This window comes from Lutra lutra, chromosome 6 (genome assembly GCF_902655055.1).
Source record: "Lutra lutra chromosome 6, mLutLut1.2, whole genome shotgun sequence".
Classification (NCBI taxonomy): Eukaryota; Metazoa; Chordata; class Mammalia; order Carnivora; family Mustelidae; genus Lutra; species Lutra lutra.
The window spans coordinates 61,593,926-61,608,692 of record NC_062283.1 but is presented as its reverse complement, the minus strand read 5'-3'; the positions used below and the strand labels follow the sequence as shown (position 1 = coordinate 61,608,692).

The 14,767-nt window shown below is 58.6% G+C and overlaps 1 protein-coding gene across 3 annotated transcripts in view; it reads left to right on the top strand.

The window, feature by feature from the left end:
• Positions 1-14,767, top strand: part of TMEM63B (transmembrane protein 63B) — a 22,855-nt gene extending 8,088 nt beyond the window's left edge. For all 3 annotated transcript variants that reach the window (XM_047732812.1, XM_047732810.1, XM_047732811.1), the window contains 20 exons: positions 262-352; positions 1,815-1,852; positions 2,765-2,907; positions 3,014-3,065; positions 3,557-3,665; positions 4,267-4,337; positions 6,212-6,292; positions 6,666-6,789; positions 7,411-7,544; positions 7,658-7,795; positions 7,912-8,065; positions 9,055-9,161; positions 9,410-9,496; positions 9,702-9,767; positions 10,990-11,152; positions 11,752-11,857; positions 12,856-13,023; positions 13,297-13,412; positions 13,593-13,673; positions 13,957-14,767. In XM_047732812.1, coding sequence (XP_047588768.1) covers positions 262-352; positions 1,815-1,852; positions 2,765-2,907; positions 3,014-3,065; positions 3,557-3,665; positions 4,267-4,337; positions 6,212-6,292; positions 6,666-6,789; positions 7,411-7,544; positions 7,658-7,795; positions 7,912-8,065; positions 9,055-9,161; positions 9,410-9,496; positions 9,702-9,767; positions 10,990-11,152; positions 11,752-11,857; positions 12,856-13,023; positions 13,297-13,412; positions 13,593-13,673; positions 13,957-14,148 — 2,221 coding nt within the window. In that variant the 3' untranslated portion in view covers positions 14,149-14,767. The remainder of the gene's footprint in view (positions 1-261; positions 353-1,814; positions 1,853-2,764; positions 2,908-3,013; positions 3,066-3,556; positions 3,666-4,266; positions 4,338-6,211; positions 6,293-6,665; positions 6,790-7,410; positions 7,545-7,657; positions 7,796-7,911; positions 8,066-9,054; positions 9,162-9,409; positions 9,497-9,701; positions 9,768-10,989; positions 11,153-11,751; positions 11,858-12,855; positions 13,024-13,296; positions 13,413-13,592; positions 13,674-13,956) is intronic.

The following is a 14,767-nucleotide window of genomic DNA, read 5'->3' as shown; positions in this document are numbered from 1 at the left end:
CAGGGGCTGCTCACATTGTTACTTCGGGGGTAACGGTGAAGACACTGTCCTCCCTGCTCACTACCCTGCGCTGGTACCCCCCAGGCCTCCTGAAGCAAAGAGGCAGGGAGAAGGCAGTCATTCCTCCCCGCTTCAGCCTCTGCGCTTTCTGTGCCTTGTCTAGCCCCTGGAGACCTGGAGTGGGAGCCCCCCACTTCAACCCTGCTCCCCAGGAGCTCAGACTCACCAGGCTCTCTGATCTCTCACCTCCCCAACCCCCAGTGTGGCCTCAGCTATGCACGGGGACAGTCATGACCGGTATGAGCGTCTCACATCTGTCTCCAGCTCCGTCGACTTTGACCAAAGAGACAATGTGAGTGCCCTCCCCCAGACCTGTTCACCTCCTGTTCCTCCTCCAGGGTGGGAGGCTCAGAAGCCTTGGCCTCCAGTGGTGCAGGGTCAAGGACCTATGGAATGTGACCTTCTCCTCAGCAAGGGTAACGCTTGTCTAAGAGCTGCAGGAAACCCACCCAGACTTGGAACTCCTGGCTCTGTGCTCCATGGTGACCCCCAAGCTAGCACCAGCCTAGCATCACACATCCCGAATTTTGTCCCACATAGAACTCTGTGCCTGTCCCCCACCCCCTGATTAATTCTAAGGACCCCTTTTCCCTTGGGGTTTTAGAAGTAACAACAGCCTTTCTGGTCCATCGAGCAAACATAGACTTCGTGTTGCTCAGAGATGGCAGGCTAGTGGCCTGGTGGCCCTCAGCAGGATGGGGCCAGTTGTGGGTCATAGCTGAGTGACAGAGGCCCCTGTGGACGAGGCATGTACCTGGGGATTCTCAGCAGTCCCCAGACCTTCATTCACGTCAGGCCCAGCGCTTAGGCGTTACCTGCCTGGCCCCTGTCACTCGGCCAGCATGGGGGTCCTAGACGGAACTCTAATCTTTAGGCCCCAGGATGGCCCTGGTCAGTCCAGCTTGGGCTGGGGGCCCTGGGGACAGCAGCTCTTATAGCAGCCACAGTAGAAGAAGCCAGTCAGCCTCCTGAGTTGGACTCCTGCTGGTGAGTGGCAAAGCAAAGGTATCACCCCTGCCCACCGAGAGGTGTCTGGATGGTCCCCAAACTCAAGTGATGTCTGCTACAGGGAGCCGCCCTGCCTCTTAGCTGGAAGGCGCCTCTCTCCGCGATCCTGGGTTAAGTCCAGCCTTTCTACTAGGAGGAAGGTGGGGGAGGATTCTTTCCATCTGGCATCCCCCATGTGTCCCCAGCCTGCTGTCGGGGCGGGGGGAGTTTCTGGCTAAAGGCAGGCCTGGGGGCTTGAGGGTAGGAACTGCAGCTCACAGGGATGCGGGGTCCCATCCCGCTGGGGTGTGCTGGAAGAAAGGCGGCAGGAACTCAGGCAGTTTGGCCCGCCCCTCTGCTGTGGGCAGCCATGTTACAAACACTTGTTAGCTACAGGTCTGGAGGTCCCCACTGCCCTTGCTAGAACCCTGAGTCCCACCTGTCCCTCCCCTGACCCACACAGCTTCAGGCCTTCCTCAGTTGGCGCTGCCCCATTGGCTTTTTGCAGGGATGTACAGCTCTGGGCACAAGATCCACAGATAGCTCAGTTTGCCCTTAGTCCTTTTCTCCTTTGAGGGCTGGCACCTTCCCTCTTGCCCTCTGGGATGCACTCCTTTTGGGGGGAGGGGAGGGAGGTTGTGGAAGTTGTGCCAAGGTGGGCCACAGCCCAGAGGTGGTCACGAGCATGGGGTGGCTGGGATTCGAGGGGGGAGGGGGGTTCGGGTTGGAGGGGTAGGGACTCCAGCTGATAGCCCTCTGTCCCCTAGGGTTTCTGTTCCTGGCTGACAGCCATCTTCAGGATAAAGTAAGTGAACAGTCTTCAGACTCTAAGGAGAGAGAGAAACTTGAGAACCTGTCATTTCCCCACAAAGTCCAGCCGCCAGCAGCTTTGAGGGCCTTTAGTGCTCCCAGCCAGCCCAGCCGCCTGCTCCCTACTCCAGGAGGCCAGGCCCTGGGGTCCTGGCCTCCGTTGTCCCCCGAGCTCGCCTCACCTTATCCCCACCCCATCTCCTGTGTGCCCCCTGCCTGGTGGGCCCACTCTGCCCGCAGCTGTCCCAGCCCCTGCCACCCCGCCCCGAGGGCAGAGGCTGGAGCCCCCCCACCTCAGAGCCTCGTGCAGCCAGCGGGTGGGGGCAGCAGGCAGGCTGGGAGCAGCCAGCAACAGGCAGGAGCCAGTATCCAGAAGTCAGGAGATGGAGCCCGAGTGCAGCAGGCAGGCAGTGAGCACTGAGAGAGGCAGGAGGCCTGGACAGGTCAGCACCGCCACCGCCCCGGCCCGGGCCCCAGGGCCCCTACCCCGGTGCCCCACGCCTGTGCTTCTCCAGCACCCATAAGGCACCACTGTGGCCCCAACCCAGGTCCTCCCTCCTGTTTCTACCTCTCCCACCAACCTGCCTCTCTCCCTCCTCACCTGCCCTTTCCATACCCTTCTGCTTCACATCTCTCACCCTGTCTTCCTCTCTCTGCAGCCTTCCCCATCGCCCCTCTATTCCTCTCTTCTCTCTGTCTTCTTCTCCCTTCCTTCCCCTTCCCTCTCCCTTTCTCCCCACTCCCTTCCCAAAAGATAGGGGGCCCAGAGACCCCACCCCACCCCCACAGTGGTGCCAGACCAGCAGGGGCTGGGGGGACATGAGGTGGGGGTGGGCAAGGCAGGCAAGCTGTGACCCCTCGGCTGCCCCGGGCCTCACCTAGGTCCTCTGCCGCCCCTCACCTGCAGGGATGATGAGATCCGGGACAAATGTGGGGGTGATGCCGTGCACTACCTGTCCTTCCAGCGGCACATCATCGGGCTACTGGTCGTCGTGGGTGTCCTCTCTGTGGGCATCGTGCTGCCTGTCAACTTCTCAGGGGACCTGCTGGGTCAGTGAGGGCCAGGATAGGGGTGGTGGGAGCAAAGGATCGGGGGCAAGAGGACCCATGTTCTGACCCCAGCATCATCCTCTCCCTCTTCTTACCCGCTCCCCAGAGAACAATGCCTACAGCTTTGGGAGAACCACCATTGCCAACCTGAAATCAGGGTAAGGTGGGAAGCCGGTCAGGGAGGTCAAGGTCTGCACCGAAGTCTAGCTATGACAGGGAGGGGTGCAAGGGGCCACACAGTAGGGAGTGGTGGCTGAGGCTACCGACAAGGCTGTGGGACCCCGAGGATTTGGACTGGAGACAGAGGAGGTGGAGGTCTGTCGGGGAGCCCCAGGAATGACCAGACCCAGAAGTAGCTCTGTGACTGCCGGCCAAGGAAAGATGGCAGCAGGCAGTTGGGGTGGGAGGCAGTGTAGCCAGTGGGCAGGGCAACAACAGATGACCTCTTAGGGCCATTTCAGCTGTAGTGGAATAATCTTGGGGCCTGGACAACATGGAGTGTGGGGCCTGCCCCGGGAGGGGGTCCATGCCCAAAGACCTGGAGCAGGTGGGGGGCCCCGTACCAGGGCTGAATTCACAGCGGGAGCTTGGGGGCTATCTGAGTGCATTGCCATCCCCAGTGGCTCCTTGTCCCCCTCTGCCTTCCCAGTAACAACCTGCTATGGCTACACACCTCCTTCGCCTTCCTGTACCTGCTGCTCACCGTCTACAGCATGCGGAGACACACCTCCAAGATGCGCTACAAGGAGGATGACCTGGTGAGTGGAGCAGAGCCCCAGCCTGCCCCACCCCAGCCTCTTCCCTTCCATCCTCCTTGCTTGCCTCAGCCCTAAGGGGTGTCTGTGCTAGGAGGAGGCCACCTGGGTTCCCATCCTGGCCCTGCAGCTCGAGAGCCCCTATCCACATTAAGTGACCTCCCCAAGCCTCAGCTTCCCTGTCTGTAAAATGGGACAACAGAACCTTCCTGAGGTCGGAGGGAAGGGGAAGTGGATGGACCCATGGAAAGCACCTGTGCTGTGCCTGGCCCCCAGGAAACAGCTGTGGGGATGCTGTGGTAGTGACAAACACTGTGCATTCGTCACCAGGCCAGCCATGGCACCGGGCCCTTACGGCCTGAGGGTCAAGAGAGCCAGCCCCCTTTTCCTCTCCCCCAATGACTGCTTGGGAGCAAGAGGCCAGATGGCTCTTTCATTAAGCTCGATGCCTGATTTCAATGAGATACACTCTCCTGGCTTGCCCTGGGACCTGGCTTATCTCGAAGGCCTCCTCCCACCCTTCAGCTCCTTGTTCCCCACACCCTCCTGGCCCATTCTCGAACCTCCTCCTCCGGAAGGCAGACCCACTCCCCTCTCACCCCAGGTGAAGCGGACTCTTTTCATCAACGGAATCTCCAAATATGCAGAGTCAGAAAAGATCAAGAAGCATTTTGAGTGAGTGGCCACTCCTACCCCCAACCCCAGATCCTGAGGGCCCTTCTTCACCATTCAGCCCCTTAGACTCCTCCTGCCCTCGCACTGAGGTCTGGGGCTGGTGCAGGGATGGAGGTGAGACCACGGGAAAATGACATGAGTCCAGGGTATTCCAGCACTTGGGCTGGGTGAGAGGCACCTGCCAGAACAGGGGAAATACAAGAAATACTTGAAAAGTGAGAAAAATGGGGTCCTATCCCCTCCCCTGCCATCCCCACCCAGCTTGAACTGGGTTATGGGTTGTTGACTCAGGGTCCGTGGGCCCTTTGAGGTGTGTGGCTTCAGACTTCAATGTGACATTCTGAGGTTTGTGTGCAGACCAGGAGGAAGGAGCTCCTTGGCCTTTGTGGATACTGAGGGAGCCCAGGTGTGCATGTTTGCCCAGGCTCTTTCCAGCTCTGAGGCTCTATCTTGTGGGGAGGAGAATACCCTCCTCCAGGAGTGCTGTGTGACTGGGACAGTGTGTGGACAGGGTTAGGGATCCTGTCATACAGTCACCTGTACACTCAGCAGACTTTCTCAGATGATGCCAGGCCAAAGCACTGCGGTGGGCCTTGGGGCCATAAAAATGAATGAAAGGTCATTAAGCTCTCGGGGGTTCCCCTGGGGAAAGTGGGCCTTAGGAGCTGGTGCAGGGTCTGATGAGAGTTTGGTCTGAGGTCGGTCTGTGGCCAGAATTAGGAGTTGGCCACTGGCCTTGATAAGGGACCTTGGTGATCAGGATCAGGACTTCAAGAGGTCTAGATCCACCATTAAGTGGCCTGGATCGAAAGTCAGTTGTTTTGGATCAGAACTGGACTGGGAGGCAATGTCTGGCCAGGGTCAGATTGCAGACCCCTTGGCAGCCCACCATGAGTGGTTTGTGATCAGCAGTAGCGGATGGATACCCATTCATTCAACACACCTGTCTTGTCACCTTCTATACCCCACTCGTAAACAAATTAGAAACAGGCCCTGCCCTCCCAGAAGTTACAGAACAGCGGTCAAAATTAGATCATCCTCTGTCAGTACAAGAGCGACTTGGGATCCTATCTGGAGTCCGAGCCGTGATCAGCATTAGGGGGCAGTCTGGGTCAGGATTAAGAACAGCGTGTGCTCAGAATTAGGTGACATCTGAATATTACTGTCCTGTTGGACTCAGCTGTTGGCTCGGATTGGTAAGCCTTTAACAACCCATGCTTACTGAGTTCCTGCGGTGCGCCTGCGCTGGAGTCAGGCTGGGGTTTCAGCAGTATCCAAAAAAAAGAAGCAGCCTCTTCCCTCACCTCCTATCCCAGTGGGCGAGGCACATAATAAACAAACTAGTGACAGACATGGCGTCAAGCAGGGGTAGGCGCCGAGAAGAAAACCAAAGCAGGGAGAGGGACAGAGTGAAGGAGTCAGGAAGGGGTGCTGTTTCCAGCGGGGTGGGCTGGGGGGACTCTGACAGGATCCTGCCTGCAGTGAGGAAGTAAACCCCGAGAACCAGGCATCCTTTCAGCACATGGGTGCTGTACACGTACTGTGTATTTCGTACCAGACCTGATGGGTGTCCGTGGGGAGCTCAGAGTTCAGCTTATCTGTTTCAGGGGTCAGCTTGTGGTTTTGTTTAAGAAGCAGACTCTGATTAAATTTAGTGGCCAGCCTTTAAGCAGGAGTGGGGGAGACTGTGGTCCTGATTGGGGCTTGGGGGATCGAGGGGGTGAGCATGAGGGAATGACCGTCTCATAGATCCATTCATTCAGCACGTGTTTACTGAGCAGCTATTAGGTCTAAGCTGTTGGCCCAGGCCTGATGTATGGCGGCAGGCAGGTGGGCGGGGTCCCTACAGACGATGATGGTGGACTGTGTTTCAGGGAGGCATATCCCAACTGCACGGTTCTTGAAGCTCGCCCATGTTACAACGTAGCTCGTCTTATGTTCCTCGATGCCGAGAGGTAATGGGGGGGATGGCACAGGAGGGGCCCCTGCCTTTTGCAGGGGGCATCCTGGCTGTCCCACGGGGACCCAGCTTCCCTTCCAGGTGGTTCCCAGGGCATGTGATTTTAATCTGAGGACACAGCGTTCTTCAGCTGCAGTATAAGAAACTCAGGCCAAATCATAGAATTTCTGGCCCTTAAGGGATGGGTGGGAAGACCCTTGAATAGAGGCGTATCTGAACCATGTGTTCTAAGCTGATCCGATTGTAAGCTCATCCCTGTCCTTAGGGAGTGGACATAGATGACCCCTGAGCTGAGCTCCCTACCTGCCCTCCCTGCCATTCATGGCCCCAGTTGGGCCAGTGGGTGACTGGGCACCTGGGTCTCACAGGAAGAAGGCCGAGCGGGGGAAACTCTACTTCACAAACCTCCAGAGCAAGGAGAATGTCCCCACCATGATCAACCCCAAACCCTGCGGCCACCTCTGCTGCTGCGTGGTACGAGGCTGTGAACAGGTACGATGTGACCCCGGGCTCCCAGAGCTCCAGCTGGGTATGGGGAGGAGGTGGACAGATCCCGGGAAAACCAGCCACAGTAGAGATGGACACATTCCAAACTTGGGTCCCCTGACCCCAAGAACACGCACACACACGGGCCTTGCACATAACCGGCCAAAGGTAAACAGACTCCCAGAGCAGGCTAGGCCCCAAGGTGGGGTAGGGTTGGGGGGCCCGGGACTGGGAGCAGAGTGCAGCCCTCCCCTCAGGGCCCCACCTGTCCCTACAGTCTTTGAAGCCCCGGTTCCCCTATTGGGTTCGTCCCCATCCATGGAGTGACCCAGGTTTACAAACCCCAAATCAGAAGGGCTCAGCCAAGAGAACAGCCTTGTGCGTATTTACTGACTCTGTGGCTTTCAGTGAAGTTTCTCGACTGCTCTGTGCCTCAGTCTCCTCCTCTGTAAGATGGAGCTACCCACCTCCAGATTGCCGTGAAGGTTACATGAGTTAACGCATAGAAAGGCTAGAGCAGCGCCTGGCCTGGAGTAAGGCCCGGGTCAGTGCCACCAAGCATGCCGGGGAGCAGTCTGGCTCTCTGACCAGAGCCCCCCGTCCCCCTGGCTCGCTTGCCCTTGGCAGGTGGAGGCCATCGAGTACTACACAAAGCTGGAGCAGAAGCTGAAGGAGGATTACAAGCGGGAGAAGGAGAAGGTGAACGAGAAGCCTCTTGGCATGGCCTTCGTCACCTTCCACAATGAGACCATCACCGCCATGTGAGCCCCTGTCCTGCGGCCCATCCCCATCCTGGTGCCCTGGGGACTAGCGGGGCTCCTGGGTCCCCGAGCTCATGACCAGCCCTTGGCAATAACCAGCGCCCCTCCCCCAGCATCCTCAAGGACTTCAATGTGTGTAAGTGCCAGGGCTGCACCTGCCGTGGGGAGCCGCGGGCCTCATCCTGCAGCGAGTCCCTGCACATCTCCAACTGGACTGTGTCCTATGCCCCCGACCCCCAGAACATCTACTGGTGAGCACTGCAGGGCAGCCGGGACAGGCTTCATGCAGCCTGGTGGCTGCAGCAGGGACAGGGGAAGGGAGGCAGGGCTGGGGTATCCCTAGAATGACCTCACATCTGCCTTCCAGGGAGCACCTCTCCATTCGAGGCTTCATCTGGTGGCTGCGCTGCCTGGTCATCAATGTCGTCCTCTTCATCCTCCTCTTCTTCCTCACCACCCCTGCCATCATCATTACCACGATGGACAAGTTCAATGTCACCAAGCCTGTGGAGTACCTCAATGTGAGACCCAGGCCCCATACCACCCCCTCTGTGCTGGGTCCCGAGACACAGATACCAGGCCTCGGAGCCCTCTTTGCGGGGGGTGGAGGGGGAAGCCAGAATGCCCTCTGGTCCGGGCTAGCTCCGGTTCTGCTTAGCCAACCCAGCCCCATCAAGAGCTCCCTGTGCCACAGGCTGCAGAGCCCTCTGGGAATGCCCTTGCCACCTTCCCCCGAGAGACACCTTGGGTTTGCACAGCCCTAGAAAGATACCAGAGAAGAGAGTGAGCCCAGGCCAGTTTTAACAGACAGTGTGACCTCGGACAAGTCTCCTTCTCCTCATCCCCCCGCCCCCCGCCAACCCCGTCTCTCCAACAGAAGAACAGAGGTTCAGACTTCTACTGGCTTCCGAGCTTAGATTCTGATGCCCTTATCAAAAGGACTCTTAGGTGAACCCCAGTGTGGAAAGCAAGGCTGCTCAGATGGCCATAGAGTGAGGGGTTATTTCCACCATCTCCTCCCTCGCTCCTCCTACCACACACACAGCATACCTTCTTGGAGCCTCAAAGTCCAAAGTCAGACAGTTTGAAAATTCCTGAGTGGTAAGAGCAAAATACACCAGACCCAGTTGGCCTGGGTTCCTATCCCCACGCCACTGCTCACTTAGCTGGGTAACCTACTGAGTCTCTTTTTGCCTTAGTTTGCTCATCTGTAAAATGGGCCTATAGCATTGTTGGGAAGATCCATACACATAAAGCCCGTGATCAGTGCCCAGCACTTAGGAGGTACTCAGCCAATGCTAACCATGACAGTAACTACCCCTGCAGTGGTATTCGTGAGCCCAGCCCCCACCCTCGCTCTGGCCCTGCAGTGTTCTGGATTTCTGCCACAGGGCCCCAAGAGCCATGGGGCCTGGGGCTTAGAGGGAGAGGGGGCAGGTAAGCCAAGCACGCTAAACAGGGGCCTGCTAGACAGCCCACGCCTGAAATGTCCCTCTGTGCTCCACCGCAGAACCCCATCATCACTCAGTTCTTCCCCACCCTGCTGCTGTGGTGCTTCTCGGCTCTGCTCCCCACCATCGTCTACTACTCGGCCTTCTTCGAAGCTCACTGGACACGGTGAGACACCACACACATGCCCTGCGCTCTGGGCCTCCTAGGTGTCTGGCCATCCCTGCTGGGAAGCTCTCTCCCCTGTGGTCTCCCTGCCCCAGGCAGTCCCAGAGCTGCCAGGGAAGGGAGGCTGGCCAGCATCTCACACTTGGGAGGCACCCATCCCAGCAGATACCATACTGGCTGGGGGGAGCAGGTCTGGGGCAGGGGGTGCTGGTTCACTTGACCTCTGCCCTTGTGCCCCCCTGCCCCAGCTCTGGGGAGAACAGGACCACCATGCACAAGTGCTACACCTTTCTCATCTTCATGGTGCTGCTCCTGCCCTCGCTGGGACTGAGCAGGTGGGTTGCAGAGGACGGAATGGGAGCTGGGGATGATGGGGAGGGGCAGGATGAGCAAGGGGAGCAGTTCAGGCTCCCACTTCCCTCACAGAGCTGGGGGAGCCATGTCTAGGGGGCATCCCCAGAGGCTCATGGACTAGACTCCATCTCCCCTGGTGTTCTGAGCCGTTCCAACCCCCCACCACACCTCTCTACTCCTCTCCAGCCTGGACCTCTTCTTCCGCTGGCTCTTTGACAAGAAATTCTTGGCTGAGGCAGCTATTCGGTTTGAGTGAGTGACCTGGGCTCCCAGGGAAAAGGACCGGGGGTGGGGTATATGCCTAAGACACACCGGAGGTGGGGGTAGGGAGCTCAGATGGCAGGGCAGAGTTATCCCAAGATGACACCACAGCACTCAGGTATAAGACGTGGGAGATGTCCCTGGGGTCTGTGTTGGGGCTTATTCTCTGGGAAACCATGTAGAGGGTACCTTCAAGGTATATTTGGGGCTCTGGAACCCACCCTGGGGGATTTCTGTGACAGCCTGTAGAGCTTGTATTCTCTGATTAACTCTAGCAGTCAAATTTCACACAGGAGACATCTGTAGTGGGATCTTGGTCATAATTTGGGAATGACTTGGGGGTACCCCTGAAGGTCCTTGGAGCCTACACTTTTAAATATCTGTGGAAATCTTGGGCTCACAACTCCAGAGTATTTATGGGGAACTATGGGGCTCATACTTCGGGGGTTTATGGGACACAAGTCATGGGAAGACCTCTGAAGTTTCAGGCTCTTATCCAGAAGTGTGACTGTGGAGTTCCTTATGGGGTACCTTTTCTGGGGAGCCCTAGGAGGCTGTTTGGGGGTGAGGGGATGGAGGGCCACGTACCATTACTGTATATATAGGCACAAGGTTGAGGGGTCTTGCTATAAGCCATCTGTAAAAATCTTGGGCTCACACTTGGTGTGTCACAGGCTTTGACCAAGGTACTGGGACTCTCCACCCTGGAGATCTCTGAGGAAGGGTCTGTGGAGCTTGCATTCTGGAGGTGTCTGAGGCACACACTCTGGGGGTAACTGTGCCTTAATTTAAGGTCTAAGGGGGTACATTCTGGGTATTCTTAGGGCTCACACTCTTAGGGTCTTTTAGGGTCTCATGACCTTTGTGGGGATCTCAGGCAGTCATACCCTGATCATTGGTGGTCTTAGGAGTCCGGAGCACTCTTCATGGTCTTTATAGGGCACAAGTTCTCGGGGCACCTCCGGGCTCACACCCTTGGGTTGGATCCACTCACACCGAGGGTGTTGGACGTGTCTGTGGACAGTCTGCCGTCTGCCCTGGGGCTCATGCTCTGGGGGGCACCGGGGCATGGGTGCTTGCGGGCTCAGCTGGGGTGTCCCCACGAAGGAAGGCGCGTCGGGGGGCGGAGGTGTGGCGTGCTGGCATGCTGGCCGTGGGCAGGCATTCGCTGGGTCGCCCAAGAGGGCAGCGCTGGAGCACTTGGTGCCCGCAGGTGCGTGTTCCTGCCCGACAACGGCGCTTTCTTCGTGAACTACGTCATTGCCTCCGCCTTTATCGGCAACGCCATGGACCTGCTGCGCATCCCAGGCCTGCTCATGTACATGATCCGGCTCTGCCTGGCGCGCTCTGCCGCTGAGAGGCGCAACGTGAAGCGGGTACGGCCGCCTAGGGCCGCAGCGGCCCACGCAGCGCCCCCTGGTGGGCCCAGTCTGAAACAGTGGCGGCCATGCTAGGGTGTGGGGGGCACAGGGGTGCTGGAACTTGGGGGACCCAGTTCCGTGGCCCTGGGATATCCCCTTCCTATCTGGAGCCTCAGTTTTCCCATATGTGCAGCAATGGATCAACATAGATAACCCAGCCAGTCCTGACAGTCTAGTGTTCTGATGGGAGTTGGGGAGGTCCGGGTCCCTAGACCTAGGGTCTTTGCACCCTAACCCCACACGAGGGCCCTGGGCATCCCATCCCCCAGGCTTAGCCACCTGCCAGCCCCTGATCTCTCAAAGGTCCCCCGCCCCTCAACCCATGGCCCATCACTGTACCCGCCCTGAACTCCCCCTCAGCCCCTCTTTCCATCTGCTTCGCCCTGCCGCACCCTGGATATTAGGTTCTTTTTCCCCACGGCTTCGTTCCTAGCCCCCTGTCCCCTTCTACCTGCCCTGCGCCCTTTTAGCCTGTCCCTCCCTCCCTCCCTCCCTGCGCCCTTCTAGCCTGTCCCTCCCTCCCTGAGCCACCCTCCTACCCCTCTCCCCCCCAGCATCAGGCCTACGAGTTCCAGTTTGGCGCAGCCTACGCCTGGATGATGTGCGTCTTCACGGTGGTCATGACCTACAGTATCACCTGCCCCATCATCGTGCCCTTCGGTAGGCACCGCCGCGCCGGGACCTGGGCCCTGCTCGGGGGGACCCAGGACCTCACCTGCTTCACTCTAGTAAGGCAGGCCACCCCGAGTGGACAGGGCCCCGGCTGGGAGACCGGCCCCTCGAGCCTCCCGCCCGGTCCCTGCCTCAGTCTGGGTCCCGGCCTGGGGGGGTGGAGGGGGAAAGCCATCTCAGCTCAGGCTGGCCCCAGCTGGTGTGCCAGGCCCCTGGGCAGAGTCACCCCGACATGGCCATACTCATCCACACCAAGTGTCTTCACTCAGCTGACATACTCAGACATACATCACATGTCCCTAGTGGTGTTCCCACACATGCACACACTCACACTCCTACACGGAGTCCGCTGCTACACTTGGAGACAGTCCCATAAACTCAGAAATGACCTTTGGAGTCCAGGGCGGGGCTGGGCTCTTGCTGCTCACAGAGGTACCCCGTGGTAGCTGAGCTGTGCACCTCAGACTAAGCAGCTCTTCCTTCTGAAATCTAGCAGTTTCTCTGCACCTGTCACCCTACTAGTTCCCTCCGCTATCTGCCTCATCATACCCTACCCCTTAACCACTCTCCCTGGTTATCGAAGGCTCCAAACTCCCAAACTAACCTCCTCATCCTTTCAAAAGTTCCCGTTCCCTCAGGCCCCAGGAAAACAAAACTTACCACCTAATTTATACTCCTCTGTGTAGGGACAGGGTAGGAAAAAAAAAGAAAATTAAGGGTTTCAAGAAGAAGCTCATTGACCCAAAGAACTGACTTCTAACAGTAGGATTTTCAGTGAGGGGCCGTGGAAGGAGGCAGGGAGCCTGAGGAAGGGGACACTGTGTGCTCCTGCGATGGGCTTGGGGCTCTGTCCCAGACTGGGGCTGGGACAGGAGGAGGGAGGCCAGCCTCTCAGCCGTCTGGGAAGGACTAGGACGAGCTGGGACGAACACACAGAGGCCCTGCGGCACTGGTTCCGAGGTCAGAGCCCGTGTGGCTTCCCCCAGGGCTCATGTATATGCTGCTGAAACACCTGGTAGACAGGTACAATCTCTACTACGCGTACCTGCCGGCCAAGCTGGACAAGAAGATCCACTCAGGGGCTGTGAACCAGGTGGTGGCCGCACCCATCCTCTGCCTCTTCTGGCTGCTCTTCTTCTCCACCATGCGCACCGGTGAGGGCCGCCCCACACACACACTGCCCCGTGGGGCGGCAGGGCACGGTGGGGGAGGGTGCCATCCAGAGTGAAGCAGAGCAAGCCATGGGAGAGCCCATGGTGGCCAAGGGCTGCAGGCAAGGAGCCCAGGAGAAGCCAGGTCAGGCCATGGCACGGCACGTAGGAATGCAGGACTGCATTCAGAAGGTAGCCAAAGTGGGGTGGTGGGCCCCCGGGAGGGGGTGCCCAGAGGAGAGGTAGCAGCCCCATCCTTTGCATCCCCCCCACCAGGGTTCCTAGCCCCCACGTCCATGTTCACATTCGTGGTCCTGGTCATCACCATCGTCATCTGTCTCTGCCACGTCTGCTTCGGACACTTCAAATACCTCAGTGCCCACAACTACAAGGTGTGGGGTGAGGGGGGCAGGGGATGGCTGAGGGCAGAAGCTCAAGGGGGTGCAGGGGAGCAGGGGGCTGGGTGGGAGCTGAGGGTGGGGCAGCAAGGGGATCAGGAAGGCATGAGGTCATGATGGCAACTGAGGGCAAGGACGGCTCCCCACTCCCTGACTCATTCTGGACCCCTCAAGATTGAGCACACAGAGACAGATGCTGTGGACCCCAGAAGCAATGGACGGCCCCCCACTGCTGCTGCTGTCCCCAAATCTGCGGTGAGTACCCAGATTCATCTTGGCAGAGGGGGGTGAGGGGGGTGGGGGGAGGAGTTGCTGACTGAGGCTCTGCCCAAAACCAGGGGTCCCGCTAGTCCTCCAGGAAGTGAAGCCTGTTCCAGCCCCCAGGGGCAGGGAGAGATCTGGCTTCACTGACGGGGCTGCCCACATCTCCCTCTGGGAGTCTCACTGTCCTGCTCTCCAGAGACCCTGAGACCCCCATTGGTCCCTCGCCATGGGGAACAGCTGTCCACCCTCAACTTCTACTCCTTTCCCCCTTCAGAAATACATCGCTCAGGTGCTGCAGGACTCGGAGGTGGACGGGGATGGGGATGGGGGTCCTGGGAGCTCGGGGGATGAGCCCCCGTTGTCCTCATCCCAAGATGAGGAGCTGCTGATGCCGCCTGATGGCCTCACGGACACAGACTTCCAGTCTTATGAGGACAGCCTCATAGAGAATGAGATTCACCAGTAAGGGGAGGGAGGGGCCCTGGAGGCCACGCCCTGCCCCCACCCCACCCGCCCCCCACGGACACTAAAAAAAAAAAAACCCGCTAATAATTTATTAGATCTAAAGCCCCTTCATCCCTCATCCCCTGCTTTCATTAAGGTATTTAAACCTGGGGATCTCACCACTCTCCCCCACCATGGAGGGAGGGAGGGAACCCCCAACCTCAGTGAGAAGAGCCCCGAGCCGGACCCGGGGCAAAGAAGGGTGCAGACAGGGTTCCCCCAGATCGGTGCCCCCCCACGCTAGTAGTGTGGTCAGGAAAGGGTTATTGAGAGCCAAGAGGGGTACCTGGTGCCGTGGCTGGAGACCTGGGGGCGTGGCCCAGGCAGATCAGGGGCTGCCCCCCCACAGTTCTTTCCTCCCTCGTGAGCCCCCCTGGGATCTGGCACTCCAGGGAAGTGGAGCCTCCAGCCCCGTGTGGCTTGCATGAGGGGGAGGGGCTGCAGAGTGGGAGGAAGAGTCAGGCCCCCAGTCAGGGAGGCGACCTAGGGGTGGGGGGTGGGCATGGCTGACACTGGAAAATGGGTTTTTGCACTGGTTTTTTTTTTTTTTTTTTTCCTTTAAAATAAAAATGAAAAGAAAA